Source organism: Nelusetta ayraudi, unplaced genomic scaffold (assembly GCF_046127955.1).
Source record: "Nelusetta ayraudi isolate G7.1 ecotype Tasmania unplaced genomic scaffold, CSIRO-AGI_Nayr_v1 ptg000082l, whole genome shotgun sequence".
NCBI classification, from domain to species: Eukaryota; Metazoa; Chordata; class Actinopteri; order Tetraodontiformes; family Monacanthidae; genus Nelusetta; species Nelusetta ayraudi.
Genome location: NW_027466132.1, coordinates 271,698 through 292,500, shown reverse-complemented (window position 1 = coordinate 292,500; position 20,803 = coordinate 271,698). Strand labels below are relative to the sequence as shown.

The 20,803-nt window shown below is 45.4% G+C and overlaps 3 protein-coding genes across 4 annotated transcripts; 1 reads left to right on the top strand and 2 right to left on the bottom strand.

Annotated features, from left to right (window-relative positions):
* The first annotated feature begins 1,670 nt into the window (after positions 1 to 1,670).
* Positions 1,671 to 3,276, top strand: tcf21 (transcription factor 21). Its single transcript, XM_076044680.1, has 2 exons — positions 1,671 to 2,224; positions 2,716 to 3,276. Exons 1-2 carry the CDS (start codon positions 1,799 to 1,801, stop codon positions 2,803 to 2,805), a joined length of 516 nt encoding a protein of 171 aa, XP_075900795.1. The 5' UTR covers positions 1,671 to 1,798; the 3' UTR covers positions 2,806 to 3,276.
* Positions 3,277 to 14,306: 11,030 nt separating this feature from the next.
* Positions 14,307 to 17,333, bottom strand: LOC142900361 (zinc-binding protein A33-like). The gene is made up of 8 exons (XM_076044618.1): positions 17,284 to 17,333; positions 16,925 to 16,972; positions 16,347 to 16,476; positions 16,170 to 16,265; positions 15,851 to 16,081; positions 15,732 to 15,754; positions 15,430 to 15,554; positions 14,307 to 15,335 (listed from the first exon to the last, which is right to left on the bottom strand). Exons 1-8 carry the CDS (start codon positions 17,331 to 17,333, stop codon positions 14,824 to 14,826), a joined length of 1,215 nt encoding a protein of 404 aa, XP_075900733.1. The 3' UTR covers positions 14,307 to 14,823.
* LOC142900369 (E3 ubiquitin-protein ligase TRIM35-like) lies at positions 17,120 to 20,456 on the bottom strand. Of its 2 annotated transcripts, XM_076044633.1 has the most exons (7): positions 20,310 to 20,456; positions 19,722 to 20,206; positions 19,545 to 19,640; positions 19,226 to 19,456; positions 19,110 to 19,132; positions 18,444 to 18,562; positions 17,168 to 18,337 (listed from the first exon to the last, which is right to left on the bottom strand). In XM_076044633.1, the coding sequence occupies exons 2-7, from the start codon at positions 20,115 to 20,117 to the stop codon at positions 17,877 to 17,879; spliced, it is 1,326 nt and encodes a 441-aa protein (XP_075900748.1). In that variant the 5' UTR covers positions 20,118 to 20,206; positions 20,310 to 20,456; the 3' UTR covers positions 17,168 to 17,876. The 2 variants fall into 2 exon arrangements, 1 of the variants encoding a protein (XP_075900748.1); XR_012928885.1 differs by lacking the exon at positions 19,110 to 19,132 and having other exon boundaries at positions 17,120 to 18,337.
* Between the last annotated feature and the right edge of the window lie 347 nt (positions 20,457 to 20,803).

The window sequence follows — 20,803 nt, the reverse complement described above, 5'->3', positions numbered from 1 at the left end:
TCCTTTCTCTCAACTCTCAACCCCCTCCCTCGTCCCCTCACCTTTTTATTCATTTTTCAGTTCTCCCCTCCCTCAGTTCACACTCTCAATATTTTTCTTGCAAGTTTTTTTTGTCCTGCTTTCCTGCAGCCCCCCCCCTCCCCAAACCCCCGAACGCCACAAACACCCCAAACGCGGAGCCCCGTTTCTGGTGCTGCGTCAGCTCCGGAGGGCGGCGGTGCCTCCGCTTAGCGCGCTGTGACACCGGAAGCGACGAGGTCAAAGGTCAGCTCTCAAGAGACACACCTCTCATCCTTAGCGCACGCCTCAGCTGTGACCGGGGGTGTAGCGGTGGGGGCAGTGGGGGAGTGAGGCGCCGGGTTCACCCGCAGACAAATGCGCCGTTCTGTCGGCTCGTGTTTGCGCGCGAGCACCATCATCCATTTCCTCATTAGCAAAATCAAATAAACAGTTTACGCGGACGAATGAAAGTGACCCGGAGGTGCATCAGCACCAGCACCAGGGCCTCGGCCCGGCCCCCCGGGGGCAAGCGAACTAGCGTCGGTGATCTCCGGAGAGCCTGCTTGTTTGGACTCGGCCCTGAGTGGACCTGCGCACGGAGCATCGGTGTGGAATGATGTGGAAGGCCAAACAGGGGATTGTGGGTGCCGGATATCCATTACTTCAGAGGGGGCCGAGGCGCCAGTTTGCCATTTGAGATGTGACAACCCCCCCTCACCCCCCGACCCCTCCCTCCTCCATTTTTATCCCATTAAACGGGAGACGAGATTTGCAGAGATGTTGTTGCATGTGTGTACAAGCGATCGCAGAAGTTCGTTTTAGGGTGAAGTTTCAAAGACTGAGTTAAATTATTAATTGAGGTTTGTTTTTAAAAACGTATTTGAAAAGTATCGCGCCTCATGTTGCTTTGCAAGAGTATGAAATTAATTAAACAGCTCGCAAGCAAAAAAGGTGAACATGAAAGTCCAACATGGCATTAAAGTGCAACCACTCCAATGACACTGAAGGACCAACGTGCAACCTTTGGTACGACCTAAAGGTCACAATGTTATTATTACAAACAATGATAATGTTGATCTCTGTTTCCTCCTTCTACTGCCAGTGATGTCAGAGTAAAATCATCAAACCCGAGCACATCCGCACCTCCTTACAAGAGTGAACATAAACACAATTATAATTCGCGAAACACAAATTATTTCTTAATGCTGACATTATATCACTACAAACAAACACGTTTTCTATTCCTTTAAATCCAAATTGTTCACTGTAAGTTTTTTCTACACACTGTCCAAACACTCCTCTCTCCTATATCATATGATGTAATATTTATATTTGCCTGTCATACTGCTGTATGCTTTTCTACAAAGAATGCGTTCAAAGGAAAACAGCCTTAGAAACTACAACTTCCAAGAGTACCTTACAACAACAATGACAAGCCTGTCTGGCTTGGAAACAGATTGATCATTTCAAACCAAACATGTTGTAATAGTCCAAAGTCAGCTAATCTTTATTGTGCCTCTATGTCAGCCCCCCCCCCCTTATCCGGGGTCCCTTGGGCTCCTGGAAGCCTTTGGGAAGCAGCATCGGTGTCTCCACCCAGCACGAGGAAACGCCTCTCCGGCCGAAGCAAGATAAAAACTCTCACGTCTCCACGCACAAGTTAAAAAGTTCATGAACGCATCTCGGAGGCGCGTCCTTCCAACGCATCTGTCCACCCTCCCGCCCACCCACCCGCTCACTCACCCACCCTGCACGCTCTCCCATGTGTTGATCACCACCGGCACGCAGACGCTTCACCATGTCCACCGGCTCCCTCAGCGACGTGGACGACGAGCTCCTGGACGGCATCCTCAAGTTCGGCTCCTCGGGCAAAGAGTCCAACGAGAGCACCGGGGAGAGCTCCAACTGCGAGGGCGCGGGCGACGCGCCGGCCAAGAGGCGGAAGACCGCGTCCAGGAAGGCGTCCGCCAATAAGGGCGCGGCGACGCAGCAGCAGGAGGGCAAGCACGTGCAGAGGAACGCGGCCAACGCGCGGGAGAGAGCCCGCATGCGCGTGCTGTCCAAAGCCTTCTCGCGGCTGAAGACCACCCTGCCCTGGGTGCCGGCGGACACCAAGCTCTCCAAGCTGGACACGCTGCGCCTGGCCTCCAGCTACATCGCGCACCTCCGCCAGATTCTCTCCAACGACAAGTACGAGAACGGATTTATCCACCCGGTCAACCTGGTAAGAAGTCGCGCGGACGATACTCGCAGAGTACAGTGTTTGTGATGGTGGAGGGGGGGAGAAGAGGGGGGGTTGTAAACGATTTTTACGCACTGGTGCCTCGTCAGTATAACGGCGACAGACGAGGGTGACTGCCAGGCAAGCAGGTGCGCAGCAGCGCCAACTCCCGTCGGTTTGTTTTGTTTGCATGCTCACTTCTTTCCTGCAAACTGCAAAGCAAATCGTGGCAAATTGCACGGAAGATGCGCAAGCATTTCTGCTCGTCGGGTTCTGTTCATTAAACGTGCAATATATCGACGATCACGCAGCAACAAAAACGCAACAGTCCGGAGTTTCGAAGTTTGTAGTGTTGTGTTGTGTTGTGTTGTCAAGCGTCCGGCAGCTGCGTGCGTCAACAGCGCGGCCACAGATATTTGCAGGTGGTCATCACGTTGCAGCACTGTTTGTAGTGATTGACAGGTTCCACTTGCTAACGTGATTCTCCTCCGCAGACGTGGCCCTTCATGGTGGCAGGGAAGCCGGAGAACGAGCTGAAAGAGATGCTGAACACAACGAGGCTATGCGGAACCACTGCGTCCTGACGGGGGACGTCGTTTCCTCTTTCTCTTTTTGTTTTGTTTTGTTTTGGTTTTTTTCTAACAAAAAAGGAATGATATTTTATACCTTTTTTTTTCTCCCCCCCCTCGCGAAAGAGAAAAATGTTGTGAACTGAAATGCACGACTCATCTCCGCAGACTATTGAGTGGGAATAACGGAGGAAGTGCAGCAGCACAACCTGGTGCGCGCTCCCTCCCGCGTTCCCGTACAGAGAGAGTGATATGTTTTTTTATTTAAATGCATTCTGTCGCCTGTGCTTGTCTTTGCTGGTTCAAAGATAATCAAATGTTCTTTAGACCTTTTTTTTTTCTTTCTTCTTCATACATGCTGATGCGTTGTTTTGTACCCATGTTGTCATTGTGATGGAAGAATGCAAACAAATGTCCCTTGTCTCAATTATTTTTTTTTGTCCTTGTAAATGTAGGCCTATAAAATATATATTTGTATCACTTTTACACCGTGTGTGTTATTTGGCATCGTCCTTTGCCTCGGTTGTGTTCCCGCCGCGTGTGGGCCACTGCATGCGCTGTGACCCGGTCACCTCCCTTATCACCGCCGCTCCTTCAAAAAAAAAAAGAAAAAAAAGAGGAGAACCTGAGCGCGGACGAAGCACCGACGACGCAGATAAGTGTGTTGTTTGTCAAGAGATAGCGGTGGACATGTTGTCAGTGCACAAACAAACTTTGGCCTACACTAAACAATTAGCAGCGAAGTACTCAAAACAACACAAATTAAGATTATGGGCGAATTATTTGGCCAGTCATGTGATTATTATTTTAATTTTTTTTTTTAGGACTTTGATAATCAATATTATCAGGTGTTTTCAGTGTCACTGCGGGGCAACGCGTCATGAAAACCTTGTGACATCTTTTTGTTTGTTTGTTTGTTTGTTTATTTGTTTGCTATTAATTGTTTAATAGCCTGCCCAGACGTGTGCGCTGATTGGATGGTCTATTCAGTGATTGGTCAATCAGAGGTGCGCAGGTCTGCGTCGCACAAACTTCGGATATTGTATGTTGCAAAGCCTGAGGTCGAGTCTCGCCCAGACAGGTTGTTTTAATTCGGCCGGGTTGTGACCGCTGTGTTTACACCGCACAGACAGTTATTTATGTAATCTGACACCCCATCCCTTCTTCCCCTCGCCCCATTTTTCTGTCCTCTAAATCCCATTGGTTTATCGGCGCTGAGGTAAAGAATGATTCCGTAAATGGAACGTCCCCATATGCAATTATTATTATTATTATTATTATTATTATTATTATTTTAATCATTTTTGGTCACACAAATTCAGGCTCAGTTTTTCTATTTTTCTAGCCCTTCATACGACCACACATACAGGCCGCACTTTAATAAAACAATTAAAATCAGTAAGGCAACAGAATACTTAATATTTCCAGGTCATAGTTGGTGTAGATATTCTGAAAGTGACAATCAATTTTGAATCAAATAAAATAATAAAGTACATTCGGTTTTGGAAATTCAAAAAAAAATCCATCCTTTAAAATACAATTTTAATTTTGTTTTCGCTTCATTTATTCTTTATGTTGGTTCGAACACTTATTTCAGTAATTTAGAAAACAAAATCTTTCAGTAATTTATAACATTATTAAGCACAAATAATGTGTTGTATTTTCAAGAAAACAATTCCAAAAAACACGTAAAGTTAATATTTTTGCGATTTGTCTTTAAATTGTGCAAAATCCAATTTTGCCGTTTACAAATGAACAACATGATGCGGTCTTTGCACCATATTGCTCCGTCCTTCATTGGAAGATAACGTTTATACTAGTTGTGGCGGTGGTGTTGGGTCTCACCTCGCATGCTGCAGTGCAGTGTGACGAGGTACCAACAGCAGGGCCGTGCTGTGCGCTGTGGAGCGGCTGACGTCTCTGCGCGGACCCCCTCACCTCATACATCAGTGGCGGCATGGCAGGGGCCTCGCCACCACCTCAAAGGGACCACCGTGGAGAAAATAAACTGGGGGCCGCCTCTCTCCTGGGGCCAGCTGCGGAGAGAGAGAGAGAGTGAGAGAGAGGGAGAGAGAGAGAGAGATGGGGTCTTCATGAGAGCAGGGCCGGGATTCCCATACTTGCTAATTGTTTTGTTGGACGCCTGCCCAAAGGCTTGAGCTGTGGACGAACGGGCTGTGGGGAGAGGGGGGGGAGGAGTCACGTGTTCAAGCTGATCTCATCTGCCCCCGTAGTTCCCTCGCCTCGCCGAGATTGACTGTTTATCAGGGGCTTAAAGAGCAGCGCCATGGCACGGAGGCTGCCATGGTTTATGCACTGCAGTCCAACATATCTCACTCTCTGCATAAATATTGGATTTTGGACTGCAGGGCCGGTTTTCTATATATATATATGCTGCGTATATTGTTTCTGTTGTATATATATTTGTCTGTTATTATCTAATCTCTACCTCATCTAGGACTGAACAGAGAGCAACGCCACATTCCAAAGAGTTGCATCACTGTGTACAGTACACAAAGCACCTCGGGCCTTTTCTTTCCACAAACACTCCTCAAGTCTCTGTCTGCCATTCAGTGTTTCTAGACTGCCACCTTGTGGACAATGTTAAAAACACAAAAAAAAGTTTCGGGGAGTAGTTGTCTGAAGGGATCGTCGCGCATGTGCAATCCAGCGCACACGACTATGTTTTCATCTAAAGCCAGGATTTTTATTTATTTAAATACTTTGTTTGGACAAACATGTCTGGATACGTGGATTATTTGACGCAGTCTGAAAAAAGTCTTTCAACTCATTTTCACAAATCAATGGATGTGTAGCTTTGTTCAAAAAAAAAAAACTAAACAAAAACAACAACAACAATCCCCCCCCCCCCCCCCCCCCGCCAAAAAACCCCAAAACAAAACATTTCTTAGTAGTGTGACCTGAACACATACCCTTCATGAGCCTGCAGTCACCTCGCTCAAGTCAATAGAGGGCAGCAGAGGACGCCTGAAGATGAAAAGTACAGAAGAGAGAGTTGAACGGGAGCGGAGCCAAACCGAGCAGCCAGGTTCTGATGATTTAGGGTTATGATATACTGTATTACCTTTTTGCTGACTCTGACAGTGGTGACTGATAAGCTTCTTCACATTAGAAATGTCATTTACTCTTAAAATTGCATTAAAATTATCAATGAAATTTCCAAGAAAATAATTCATAATGAATCAATGTAGTCAGGCATTTCCCCTATTTTTCTTTTTTTTTTTTTTTTTTTTCATTTTTTTTTTGCATTCTCTTAACTTTCGTTGTTGCTTTGAGTTACTGACTCTGCCTATCTCTGTCTGAGCTACTGAAGTGTTTTTTGTTGTTGTTGTTGTTGTTTTCTTTAAAGGAAAAACAATCTAAACCAAAAGAAACCAATAAATTTAATCTTGAAACCTAAATAAATTCCAAGGGATGTTTGTGTCTCGGGCCTTGAAGCGCACGGCTGCACGCACAGATTTATGTAGCTTAAAGTCATTGGCCTGCAGCAGACTGTGAAGGAATTCAAGCTAAACGCGGAGGCTGCAGGACCTCAAGTGATTAAATTACGGCAATTAAAATCTCTGGCATCACCTCCTGGCCGCCAAATTTTTTCCCCCCCAAACTGGCAAAGGTTATTTTATTTACAGCAGCATTCTCAGCTTGCATGTGGAGTATTTGGGGGAAAAACCGAGGATGCCTGATCGACTTCTGGCCCTTTTCCCTCTGTCTCACTGAGCTAAACTGCAAAGCTCCCATAATATAGCAGTGTAATTGGGCAGTTTAGGGCTTAGGGAGTGTTGATAGTCAAACGCAATTTGGGAGCGGAGAGCATGCAAAGGGCAGAGGAGGTCACTCGAACACACATACACACGCTGCAAGAGCTGTGTTAGCAGAGGGAAGGGGTGACTGACTAAATTATGTTTTCCCAGGTGGCCACAATTACCTGCATGGAGTGCTCTCTGGCTGCACGCACAAAAGCCTTGCGTTCTGTGTGTGCACAAGAGTTACCCGCATGTTGACATTGGGAGATTCAGGTCCATTGCAATTAGAAAGACATGAATCAAAGCCCGCCTCCACGGTTTCACCGCAGAGCGGTCAGCTGAGCGGCGCAGGAATCAGCGCCCGCCGTCCGTCCGTCCGTCCGTCCGTCCACCCCACAGCTTTCATCGTAATTACCACTTGGAATAATAGTGCGCCGACAACTTTGATGCCTCAGCAGCTTTGGCGGGGTTTATTTAACAAGTGGCCATTCATTCCCCCGGTTGGAGCGGAGCGCCGTGAAAAGTCAGAGAGAGGCTGCGGGACCGAGGATGGGTCACTGCAGAGGGGAGCAGAACACAGGACCCCACTGTTGACTGGCTGGGTTTATGAAAGGCTGAGGCTAATCCTAGATTTGTGTGTGTGTGTGTGTGTGTGTGTGTGTGTGTGTGTGTGTGTGTGTGTGTGCGCACGTGTTTATGTTTCATCCAAAAAAAAAAAAAAAAGCTGCAGGATGTGACTGACTGATTCACACAAACACCTGCTATAGTTATCACACTTATCAAACTGCGGTGCTAAGTGTGCATGCGAACCGCAGAACATGTGTCCAGAATGGCTCCCAGGTGACTTTGTTTATTTGGTCTCAATTAGGCCTCCCTCTCCCGTGGAAAGTTGGCCACGATTTGAAGCGAAAGGAAAAAAAAGACCAAGAAAAAGTCACCGTCTTCTATTAATTCCAAACAACTGTTCCAAGAGGTTTGTGGTTAAACCCCAAGAAGAAGAAGAAGAAGAAGAAGAAGAAGAAGAAGAAGAAGAAGAAGAAGAAGAAGAAGAAGAAGAGGCAAAACAGATTTGTCCCAAAAAAAAAAAAAAAACTCTGCCCTCCCTTGTGGCTGTGCAAACAACGTGCTGTTATTACCCACACTGCATCACGAGGGGAATACCCCGCCAGCCGCCGACAGCACATGGGCTCAATTATAATCTTGGGGTGGGCAGGAGGCGGAGGGTGGGGGTGAGGGGGGTGGTTGGGTGCAGCCGGCAAATATTCCTCTAATCTGGGGGTCTTCCTCAAGTTGGGTGTGAAGGAAATTTAGGGGGTCCCAGCAGCCAGGTTTAAGTGGGTCCAGATCTGACCACCCTACTGGAACAGGGCCGGGACAGTTCCTTTACTGTTATTATAGAGCTATTTCGTTAAAAAAAAAAAAAAAGAGAGAGAGAAAAAAGAATGGAAAGGGGGGAGTGGGGAACTATTTTGGTCAAATGTGGATCCGAGTGCGACTCCAGAAACCCCCCAGCAGTGGAGGTGTCTGCGATCCAGATCAGACCGCGGCGGCCTTATAGGAAGCAGATGGACGGGATCAAGAAAAGAAAACAGCGAGAGCCGTCGGAGGGGAAGAGGGGAGTTGAAAAATAAATGATGTTTTTGGGAGGTGAAAAAAAAATCCCAATATTGAAAAGTGCATGAACGGTATTAACAGAGAAAATGTAGTCAGACCACCCTCTTAATTAACTAAGACTAAGAGAAGTCAAGGCCAAAAGTTTTACACCGTGGAATCTTCACAGACACAGAAATGCAGAGAGAGTGAAAGTCCGCATGAAACTCAGAAATCACTTCTATTGAAGTTAGAATGTGCCAATATGTGCAGATGAAGGACACAGGCGCGTATTTGGATTCAATGAAGAAAGATGATTGGCTGTGGCCACCACTGAAGGTCAAGAAGAAGGAGATGATGTTGCTCCAGAAGACAGGGTTGATTTGCCAAAAGCCATGAAAAAACAAAATTAACAATAACACACATTTTGTGGACCGGAGCTGACATACCTGCCAGAAAAGGCACAAAACCAGATTTAACTATTTGGATTTTCTCAAAAAAAAAAACTAAACTAAACAAAACAAAACAAAAAATCCAATGAAAATATTTCATGTATTTGGAAGAGTAATTTGTGACTCCCCAGCGGGATTCAGGTTGGGCGGCCACCAACAGCTGGCCCTCCCATTTCAGTTGAAGACAAGCAAATGAACTTTAGGATAGATTTTGGGTGGAGAGGCATCCACTCCACGCACTCTCTGGGATCACAGAGTTTATTTGGGACATCTTCAATGCCGGACACCTCACAAATAGACGCTCATGACCCGCGGAGCCACGGCCCCTCCCACACGCACTCTGCTCTCGCCCCATTCAATTCAGCATCAACCTCCTTCCTCCCTCTCCAGCTCATTCTTTCCCTCCAGATGCCATTTGTCCACCTTGGAACTCCGATGCCCTTCCGGAAGGCCGAGGATCGGCTTTCCCCCCCGGCGGCCTCCCAGCTCCCTCCACCATGCATTTTTAATAGACACACTCGTGCAGCGGACAAATGATTTTTATTTTTGACAGGGGAGGGTGGCTGGCTCCGGTTACATAGGGATGTGGAGCTGCAGCGAGCACCCCGAGTGAGCGCAGCGAGGAGTGGCGCGCGGCCGAGAAGGGCCGACGTTGCGTTTGAGTGCTTTAGGTTCGGAAAACACGGACGTGGACGAAAACCTGCCGCGCGTGTACGCACACGCGTCTCGCTCGCTTATCATTAAGTGGCTGATTAATTTTGCCGCTTGGATCACGGTGGGCTGGAGCCGCCCCGGGATGATGAAAGAGGCGATGAGCTCACCGAGGGCTTCATTAAAGCGGGATTAGAGCCGCTCCAAAGCCATTAACTCTGCCTTAAAACTACTTCAATTCTAATCAAATCAGAATTAAAACTTTACGCCGCCAGACAGCTGAACCTGCACATTATGACAGTGCTGCGTGTGTGTGTATGTGTGTGTGTTAATTTCCTCCTATCCTGTCGGGTATTTTTCTGGCTGACTGGTGCAAATGCTAGTACTCATCCCTTAAACTCATGATAGGACTTCTGATTAAGTCATCCAGAAAGTTTAAAACTATCAGCAGAGGCAAATCAGGCATCCAAAGAATCCTGTATATATTAAATGGTCCATCTAAGAGTTGCACAGATGTAAATAATGACCCAAAAAAACCCATCTCAAAATGTAAGCCATAATATCTGGTATATTGTGTAAACGACTGACTTGAAGCAAGTTTAGGAAATAAAAATAATGAATTGCAACATAATGCAATTTGTTCCTTTCCACCTCGTAAAAGGGAAGAAGGCGAGAGGAGGGATGATGGAGGGAGAGTCAGGTTGGCTAAAAAAAGAGCATTCCCAGGTGTGACCACAGCATTCCCTCCATATACTTAGACAAACCACTGTGTGTGTGTGTGTGTGTGTGTGTGAGAGAGAGAGAGAGAGAGAGACAGAGAGAGAGAGAGAGAGTGAGAGAAAGAGAGAGAGAGAGAGAAAGACAGAAAGAGAGAGAGAGAGAGAGAGAGAGAGAGAGAGAGAGAGAGAGGGGTTGAGAGAGAAGTGGAACGGCTCTGAGGTTTGTAGCTCATAGCCAAGCTGGAGCAGAAACTCAGCCCTGCAGCCAATGACAACAACCCCCAAAACACAACACACACACACACACACACTTGGTTAAGACAGTCTTGAGCTCCAATGAGGTAACAAGTGGGGATGAAATGGACGGAAAGGTCAAAATATAATAATTAGTGTATCTAAAAGAAAATATTTACGATAATAACTTTAATATAGGAGGGAAATATTAAATCAGATAAATGCTCTGTGTGCCTAAAATAAGAAAAAAAATGTGTGTTTTGGGGTTAGTGTGTAACAAGCGTGTGTAAGTGCCTGTGTGTGTGTGTGTGTGTGTGTGTGTGTGTGTGTGTGTGTGGGTGTGGGTGCATGCTTGTTGCTGGGTAACGTGAGCCTCGTTGTGACACAGCAGTTGGCAGATAGAGGGGAGTGAGTTACCCAAGATCCCTAGGGGCATCAGCTATGTTCATGGCCGTCTGGGGCACCACAGCGGTATGTAAAAGGTGTGCACGTGTCTGTGCACAACTGTGTGATTTTAACAGTGACTGCTAACTTGTGTTTTTAAAATAAATAAAACAGCTTTGGAAGGTCAACCAGCCGGTAGGACACGAACGCACCCTGGCATGAGGTGTTCGGTACGTCGATCTTCCCTGCGAAGGCGAGGATGGTTTCAATGGCTGTCCATTATCTCGGCTTCTCTCCAAGCCTCTCCTCACGGCCACGGCACCATTCAGCAGCAGAGGTCGGTTCTGTGAATGAGAGGAGTGGACCACCCTGGGGGGCCAACGGTGGGATCGCATTACTACCCCCTCAAAAAATGCAGAGGGGCTTACAAAGGGTCCATGAGACATCGGGGTGAAGGAGCCAGAGTGGCAGGGAGAAGGGCGGGGAACAGGAGAGGACATGAAAGAGTGCATTAGAGGAGGGGGGGGGGGAGGAGGGGGTAGAGGCAGAGATTGATCGGGATGGAGAGATGAGAGAGGATCAGGCGACGTTTTGTTTGGTCAATGTTAGTTCTCCCAGGTGATGCACCTCAACATCCTGGACATCATCTCCGCTCTGCTGCCCCAAAATATCAACTGTGGGGCTTAAAGAGGATATTTCAATGAATGAAATGTGGTGACACGAACACACACACACACACACACACACACTGGGTAGGGAGCTTCGCAAGGTCGGACTGTCAAAGAGTCAAAAGGCCGACTTGCAGTTTCTATCAAACATCTTTAGGGGGCGCTGTGTGTCAGGTCTTTGGGACTTACTGACACAGTGTAACTCTTTGTGCCAGCTTCATTGACATTTAATGATGATTATCACTCACACACAAACGCACACATACACACACGCGTGCACACACACACACACGCTGCCTGGTTAAAGAACACACAAAGACATTAGTGGTAACATGATGCTGAGTGAGTATTGATCTACTCACAGGGGAATTGGGGTGAACACTAGACGGCACTTTATTGTAGCACTTGACCATCTTGGTTGGCCAGTGTGTGTGTGCGTGTGTGTGTGTGTGTGTGTGTGTGTCCCAGTAATAACAGATATTTTGAGGAGGGGGGGGATCAAGGGCAGGTTCAGCTGTCAACTCCATCCTCCAGCTCCAACGCCGTGCTACTCGTGTAGCCTTGCAGACCATCCATCACTTTGACGCCAGCTTCCCTTTTTCCTTCCTTCAGTTCCTTCCTGCGTCCTCCATCCTTCCTTCCTTTTGCTTCCTACTCGCTCCAGCATCCTCCTGTGAGGTCCCCGACTGACACGTTCAATCTGCATCCATAACGTTACGCAGACCAGAGCAAGTAGCAATCAGGCCTGTTGTGTGTGTGTGTGTGTGTGTGTGTGTGTGTCTCAGTGTGTAAGTGTTCCAGGATGTGTGTGACCAGTAGGGATTTCGTGATTGTGATTGCCGAGGACACGTGCTGCTCAAATACTTCCAATGATTGCCTCCAACGGCAACATAGATGCCAAACAAAACAATAAAGCCCTTCGAGAGTAAAGTGGAAGTGGGGAGAATGCTGAGTTGCGCTCCTTGAAGATATCCAGACCAATGGCACCAGTGAAAAAGTGACCAAAAGGGGGGACCTGAAAACAAGGAGCAGATGGAAACAAAAAGAAGGGGAAAAAAAACCTACCACATAAAAGTGCACTTGTGTTTCCGTGCATGTGCCCCCATACCTACACGTTGTGTACGTGGCACTAATTTGGATGCTAACTGCGGCGTTGCTCGTACGCGCTCACCCCTGATTGCTGCCCAATTGCACTCCGTGCTCGGTTTTTCGCCATTACGTAACTCGCCGCTCCTCATCTGTATTGCCAGATCTTTCCACGACACCGCGACACACATTCGCACACGAAGCGGCTGCTCGTCGGAAGCCTCTGTCTCTGTCTCTCGTGTGCTCCGCCTCCGGACCGTCAGCCACCAGCACATCTCGTCTGCACTCGTGTTGTCGCCTGGCTTGCATTCGTTTCAATTAGGCCTGCTCACTGTTTTGGCTCCATCTCTGATCAGCGGGCAAGTGAACTGCCTTTTTGGGCTCTTCTTTGCAAATACTGTCAAAGCCTTTCTGTTGTATTGGTGATTAATGAACACCTGTAACAAGGCACGCACTAAACCAGGCCCATGTGTGTTTACATAAAATACCCTTTTGAGGACGTTGAAGGTGAATGTTATTCATGCAGATTTTGGAGAATGCTAAAAATGTTCAACACTTTGAAATGCCCCCTCCCCTGATTATTGTGTTTGTATCAGAAAATGAGAAGAGAAATGGGACTTTCCCTAAAATAACATCTGACGCATGTCGTCATTTTTGGGTTGACATCTAAGCAATGTTACACACAAAAACACATGACAGATCACAGTCATGTCACACGCCCCCTACCCTCTATGAACAATGCAGCTGACATCATTGGTTTGCTTCAGTGCAACTCTGGAGTAGCTCCTTCTATGAATCATTATGAAATTGGCCACTTTGAGCTTTCTGGCAATCGGCACGTTCCACTGCCAACAAGGGGGTTTGTGTGGCAGAAGTTGCATCAAGTCTCTGCTTGGTGGAGACGTCCATCATGGCACATGCCATCTTTCCTCAGGGTCCCACACTCCGCCTTTTAAATGTTAAAAATGCGCTCAGCAATAGAATATCTAATATCCAACCCATCCGCTCAAAGGGTTCAAGTCAGGGCTTCAACTTTTTACACAACTCTGCCTGTGTACTCAGTTTGGGGCCCATCTGATACATGGATTGATGTGAACTGAAAGTGACGATGACAAGGATTCAGGAAGTGTCTTGCCATTTCTTGAGTTTGTCCACGCGGCATCGGTTCATCATACTGTTCCCAAATACAAGGAATGTGGGTGGACTGAACAGAGGCAGGAATCCCCTCTACCATTGAGGCAATCCATCCATCTATCTATTTACTTTCTCCATCTAACTGCTGTCCAAAAAATGTTGATGATGTCTGATTATTTCCCATGTTTTATGAAAAAATTCTTGTTTGCAATATGGCCAAATGTCTTACCACTCACTCATCAGAAACAGTGGTGATGGGTCGGGGTGCAAAAGGCCTATGGTTCATTCTTGGCAAAGCTACTAAATCATGAGGCAGTCCTGGACCGAGTTTAACCACAACAATTAAACCGTAGTTTGCAGATGGGTTGGGGATAGTCGCAGCAATGCTGGAGTGCATGTGACTCAATCAGCAACACCATGAGCTCTGAAAAAAATGAACTCAGACACATTCACCTGCTGACAGCAACAGACACGCCTATACGACCATTTCACCCCTCTTGTTCCCTCTTCTTCTTCTGCCTCTGTCCATTCTATTCCTTCAGTCTTCTTTCCTCTTCTAATTTGGCCCCTCTGTTTGCGTTCCCCCGTTCTTTCATTAGTTGAAAAAACATAGCAGGCATTCCAGCTGTAATACCACCAAGATTTGGTATCAGTGCAGCAATTCAGACTCATGAGTGTGAGCATGTCGGCAGTTCACAGACAGAGGGAGGGGATGGCAGAACCCTGGAGAAAGTTAGGCACAGCCTCATTGTATTTCATGCCTGGGCAATAGGTCCGAGTCAGAGGGTGACAGCCGCAAGTGTGACTTCCAATGGAGACTAAAATAAAGCATCAATCTTTTGATTGCGTTATTTATTTGCAGTCACATGTGAAGACAAAGAATTGGTCAGAGGCTTAAGTGAATCGAACATGCTGTATATTACCACTATTATCAAGCACATACAGGAAAAGTCATTGATAAACTGAGAAAGAACAGAGAAGATTTGAAGTGATACTCTCAAAAGATACTTCAGCAAAATTGTTATTGCTACAAATTTTCAGTCAAAAAGATGAACAAGAGGAAATGATGTTTCAGATACAAACTGTTTGGTTTGAAAGATTCCACTAAAGTGTCAGTATACTTCTGTTACACGCGTGACAATATAATTCAAAACCTTCCAAATGACACCATTCATACTCATTGCAACAGCAAAATCAACCAAATGTGCCACGTGAATCAGGATGCATTAATATAGACAAGGATCAACCAAAGAATAAAGAGAACGCATGAGCAGTGGCACCCCAAAAATGTTGTTGGGACCCAGCTCACTGTTAGAACAATGGCCATAAATGTGGTAACAAGTCCTCTGTACTACTGAACGACGTTAATCACAATTTTTGCTGGAAGAATTTTTACGTTTTCTTCAAAATACGGAAACAAAGTTCCTCTGAAAGTGTCTTTAATGGTATGTATTGTTGTTTTATTATCTAGATCAACGAATGTGAGTGTTCCCTGGTTGTAATCCAGCAGGACTCTGACTCTTTTGGGAAATGAATACTCCATTATAACGTTGCTACAATCTCTACCAATCTTTGGATAGAAATCATTCATGCGCTTGTGGCAAGGGCAGATTAAGATCCCCCAGGCATTTTTACTGTATGAACACTCACTGGATTTCACAGCCACACCAAGAGCCCAGAAACCTTCCACTTCAACATCCCAGAAGTGTTTCCCAGAACTGAAGCCTTGATAACCAAGAACTGCATTTAACCTCTCTGGGTTCTCAGGAAGCAGGTTACTGTTGCCAAGGGTTGACGAACGAGTCATCATTTCTGATATTGTCAGCAGTTCGCCACTAGTGTTTGGATTCAGAGTCACTGGAACTGGGGACAAAAGTTAGAGATGATTTGTCACTGTATATCAGGTATTTAGGAATATGTTTTAAAAGTGGAATGACAGAAACAACAGCAAAATTACCATATTCAAATTCAACAAAGTTCTTCATCTTCATCCAGACTATGTACCGCAGGTTGCTGATGTGTTTGGCCTCACTGATGAGGGCATCTCTTGGAGTTTCTGGTTCAGTTAAGTCGCACTGGGATCTGAATGAGTACAAACCAGCCGTGTATATATGCCCAGACACACACACATATAGAACAAAATCCACATTGATGTGGACTTTTCACCGAGGTTTAATCTAAACCATGAGATTAGAACACTGTTATATTCCTGCTTTCAATGATTAACTTTCACCTGTGCTTTGAAATGAGGCTACTTACAGCTTTATGGTGTCTTTCACCTTCTGTTGCGTAAATACGAAATAGAAAAAAAAAGGACAAATTAGTGATTCATAACCTTAGGAATGTCACAAATTAGAGCACAAGTGATCATGACGTACCTGCATAAATAGAACGTCCTTGACTCTCATCTCCTTCTCCACATTCGTGATTTTCTGCGTGAGAGCAGAGATGTCCGACTCCAGCTTTGCAATATTTTTCTTCAATAATTTGCTCTTTTGAGCCTGTTCTTTTCGCACAGCATCGATTCTTGCAGTCTCCTCGGCCCGCAGGAAACGGTAGAGCTTCTGAAACTCCTCCTGAATGGTTTTCTCCGTTCGGTCAGTCTGACGCTGAAGAGAAGCACATTTTGGATGAAGGTAAACATGAAGAAATCATTCAGCCTTTTTGCCTTTTGCAGTCTCAGTGGGCATCACTCACCTTGATGTGGGTGGCCATTAAATCCACCTTGGTTTTTTCACTTTTAAACGTGCCAAGTTTGCTTTTTAAGCTCATCAGTTGAACCTTGAGTTGGGACTAAAAATATTTACAAATCCAAGATTACACATCTGGCCGAAATTTCATCCACTTTGCTCAAGAAAACACAAACTTGCTCACCCTCTTGGTCTCCGCTGCCTCATTGGCGGGGACACAGTTGTGAGTCTTGTGGTATTTAGAATCCCGGCAGATCACACAGATGAGTTGCTGGTCATCCTCGCAGAAGAGCTTGAGTTTCTCACTGTGGACACTGCACATTTCTGTTGAATCATTATGACTCTGAGCCGTTCTCAAGCTATCAGTGAGGTTCCTCAGGGCCAGGTTCCGAGGTGGATGGGCTGTCGGGGATATTTCCCGACAGACTGGGCACGCCCGCTGTGAGGTCTGTCTCCAGCACTCCCGAATACAATTGCCACAAAAGCTGTGACCACATGGCAGGATAACAGGGTCTTGAAATACGTCAAAGCACACTGGACACGTGCAGTCCTCCTCAGAAACAGATCCCACAGCAGCCATTCTGGTTTGTCTTGTTGTTTCTCACAGACGATAAAATTACTTTCACTTTCACAGGGAGTCTCTCTCTTAGCCAGTGTTCACGTCTAGCGCTATGAAAATAGAAAATAAATAAAAAAATATATTTGATATTTGTATTTTAACACTGTGGTAATGTCTCTTATTCTAGATCAACAATGACTCACCAGCAGCAGTGCTCAGGGTTCAGAGTCCTACTTCGTGCTTCACGGTAGCTTCAGTGGGAGGAGTTTCAGTGCGTTTTTTTTTCTTCCACTGCAGTTCTTTCCTTTCATGCGCAGTCAGCAGCCAGATGACCGCAACAACTAGACACGTCATATGAACAGGGTTGTGAAAATGTAACTAACTGGTCGTATAAAGGATTATTAATGCTTAGCATTATTAAAATGAAAAAGAAAGTTTAAAAAAAAAATTGCAAGAGCGATATCCCTTGAAAAACACGGACGCACGGGCATGCGCACACAAATGCACACATATGCATGCACGCACAAACACGAACATGCAACATCATATCACGCTTTCACACCAGAGAGAAGTCTCTGCGGAGGACGAGTGGGATGAAATCACTTCCTCCATCTTTCTGTCTCTTCCCTCAGCTGCTCTCTCTCTCTCTCTCTCTCTCTCTCTCTCTCTCTCTCTTTCTCACACACACACACACACACACACACACACACACACACACACACACACACACACACACACACACTCGACCACCAGCTAACTGGCTGAGAACCCTGGTGAAAGTGAGGCATAATCTCATTGTGATTCATCCCTGTGCAATAAGTCCAAGTCAGAGGGCGATTTAGCAGCGAACGTGATTTCCAATGAAAACTGAAATGAAGCGTCAATCTTATTATTTGTTTATTCATTTGCAATTATGTATGAATACAAAGAAGTGTTCAGAGGCTTAAGTGTATTGAATATGATGTACATTATCAGTAGTGTCGAGCATATACACGCAAAGTCATTCATAAATGAATTGAACATTTTTAAAATTGTATTTGAACATTGCACTTGAAATGCCACCCTCCAACTACGAGTAGTGCTTAAGGCTACCTAAATACATATCACACTATTGCAAAAGTTATTCAAACCGTCTAAGACGTCTGGAAAAAATATTTAAAAAAAAAAAGGATTTCTGTCTTTAAAATACGGAAAAACAGTTTTTCTGAAAGTGTGCTTGATGGTATGCACTACTGTTTTCTGATCTAGATCAAAGAATGAGATTGTTCCCTGGTTGTAATCCAGCATGACTCTGACTCTTTTGGGACATGATTGTTCTTCGAAAGCATTGCCGCCGTCTTCACCTTGCTCTGGAGTAAGTTCATGCATCCACTCGTGGTGATACTGTCTGTGGATACCCCAGACATTCCTCCTGGTTGAAGAATTGTTGGATTCCTCAGCCACACCGAGAGCCCAGTAACCTACCAATGCCACATCCCAGAAGTGTTTCCCAGATTTCAGGCCTTCAGGGACAAGTACTTCATTTCGACCCAGTCTGTTTTCAGTCCGTTGTCCCCTGATTATGTCAGATAGTGTCATGAGTTTGCTGCCAGTGTTTGGGCCCAGAGATACTCGAACTGGAGACAAAAGTTATAGATGATTTAAGGTCCATTTCAGCATTTTATACCAGGTATTTGCCAATACGTTCAAAATGTGGCATGACAGACACATTATCTTTCTCACCATATTCCATAAAGTTTTCCATCTTCGTCCAGACTGTGAACAACAGGTTGCCAATGTGTTTGGCCTCATTGATGAGGGCATCTCTTGGAGTTTCTGGTTCAGTTAAGTCGCACTGGGATCTGAATGAGTACAGAGCAGCCTCAGAATAACACACACAGTAAGAAATGATCACACACACACACACACATGCGTGCAGGGGCGTGACGTATATATATATATATATATATATATATATACCGTGGCCGCCCATGTATATGTATATATATATATATGTATATATATATGCTGTAGGGCTGTCGAAGTGAACGCTTTATTAAGGCATTAACTCAAACTCCTGTTAACAGCATTCATTTTTTTAACGCGCAATGAACGCCTGTTTTGCCCCAGAGGCGGAAGCGCCTACAAATATCACGCACAAGCTGCAGCCCTCCTGTTCAGACAACTCCCTCTACTTCTCCGTGTCGTGCGTGCGTAGGCCAGAACCTGGCCGCGGAAGCGCCGCATAATACCGCAAACGGAGCCCTCTTCACCTGACATCTATTACCATATATACTGGTATGCTCCCTTTGCACAGATTGCAATTGCTTTCTCGACACAATATATGTCATTTTGTGGGGTTTCACAAGTTTAATCTAACCAGGAGATTATAACATTGTTACAACTTACAGCTTTATGGTGTCTTTCACTTTCTGTTGAGTGAATCCAAAACAGAAAAACAAATTATTGCTTCATAAACTCTGAAATTTTATATGTATGTTATAACATAAGTAATCATGAAGTACCTGCATAAATGGAACGCCCTTGACTCTCATCTCCTTCTCCACATTTGTGATTTTCTGCGTGAGAGCAGAGATGTCCGACTCCAGCTTTGCAATGTTGTCCTTAATTGATTTGCTCTTTTGAGCTTCTTCCTTTCGCACAGCATCGATTCTTGCAGTCTCCTCGGCCCGCAGGAAACGGTAGAGCTTCTGAAACTCCTCCTGAATGGTTTTCTCTGTCTGCGTACTCTTAACCTGAACAGAAGCACATTTTAAATGTAGGTAAACATGTAGAAAACATGCTGCCTTTTTGCCCTTTGCAGCTTCACTGTGTATGACTTGCCTTGATGTGGGTGGCCATTCCATTCAACTTGTTTTTTTCACTTTTAAACGAGCCCAGTTTATTTCTTAAGCTCATCAGTTGAACCTTGAGTTGGGACTAAAAATATTCACAAATCCAAGATTACACATCTGGCCGAAATTTCATCCACTTTGCTCAAGAAAATACAAACTTGCTCACCCTCTTGGTCTCCGCTGCCTCATTGGCGGGGACACAGCTGTGAGTCTTGTGGTATTTAGAATCCCGGCAGATCACACAGATGAGTTGCTGGTCATCCTCGCAGAAGAGCTTGAGTTTCTCACTGTGGACACTGCACATTTCTGTTGAATCATTATGACTCTGAGCCGTTCTCAAGCTATCAGACAGGTTCCTCAGGGCCAGGTTCCGAGGTGGATGGGCTGTCGGGGACATTGTCCGACAGACTGGGCACGCCCGTTGTGAGGTCTGTCTCCAGTACTCCCGAATACAATTGTCACAAAAGCTGTGACCACATGGCAGGATAACAGGGTCTTGAAATATGTCAAAGCACACTGGGCACTTGTAGTCGTCTTCAGACTCAGATCCCACAGCAGCCATTCTGGTTTGTCTTGTTGTTTCTCACAGATGATAAAATTACTTTCACTTTCACAGGGACTGCCTCCCTCAGCCAGTGTTCACGTCTAGTGCTATGAAAATAGAAAATAAATAAAAAAGATATTTCTATTTGAACTTTGTGGTAATGTCTCTTTTTGAGATTTTGGTCCTTATTCTAGATCAACAATGACTCACCAGCAGCAGTGCTCAGGGTTCAGAGTCCTACTTCGTGCTTCATGTAGCTTCAGTGGGAGGAGTTTCAGTGCGTTTTTTTTTCTTCCACTGCAGTTCTTTCCGTTCATGCGCAGTCAGCAGCCAGATGACCACAACAACTAGACACATCATATGAACAGGGTTGTGAAAATATACAAAAATATTACACAATCGTATAAAGAACTATTAATGCTTAGCATTATTAAAATGAAAAAGAAAGTTTAAAAAAAAGGCAAAGTAGTTGAAGAAAAAGACAATGTGACTTAAAAACTGAGGCCCATTGCGTAAGAAGCTCAGACAGAATCAATCAAAGGTCTGATATTGTTTGATAAAATATATATTCCTTCAATAGAGGCCAATAATAATTGACCTCACTCAGTATTGTGTCCATAATCGTAAAACACGCGATCCACATAAAGCCAAATATTCTGGATCTGGCCACAGTAGCCTCCCCAGGGAGCAGCTCTGAGCTGTCG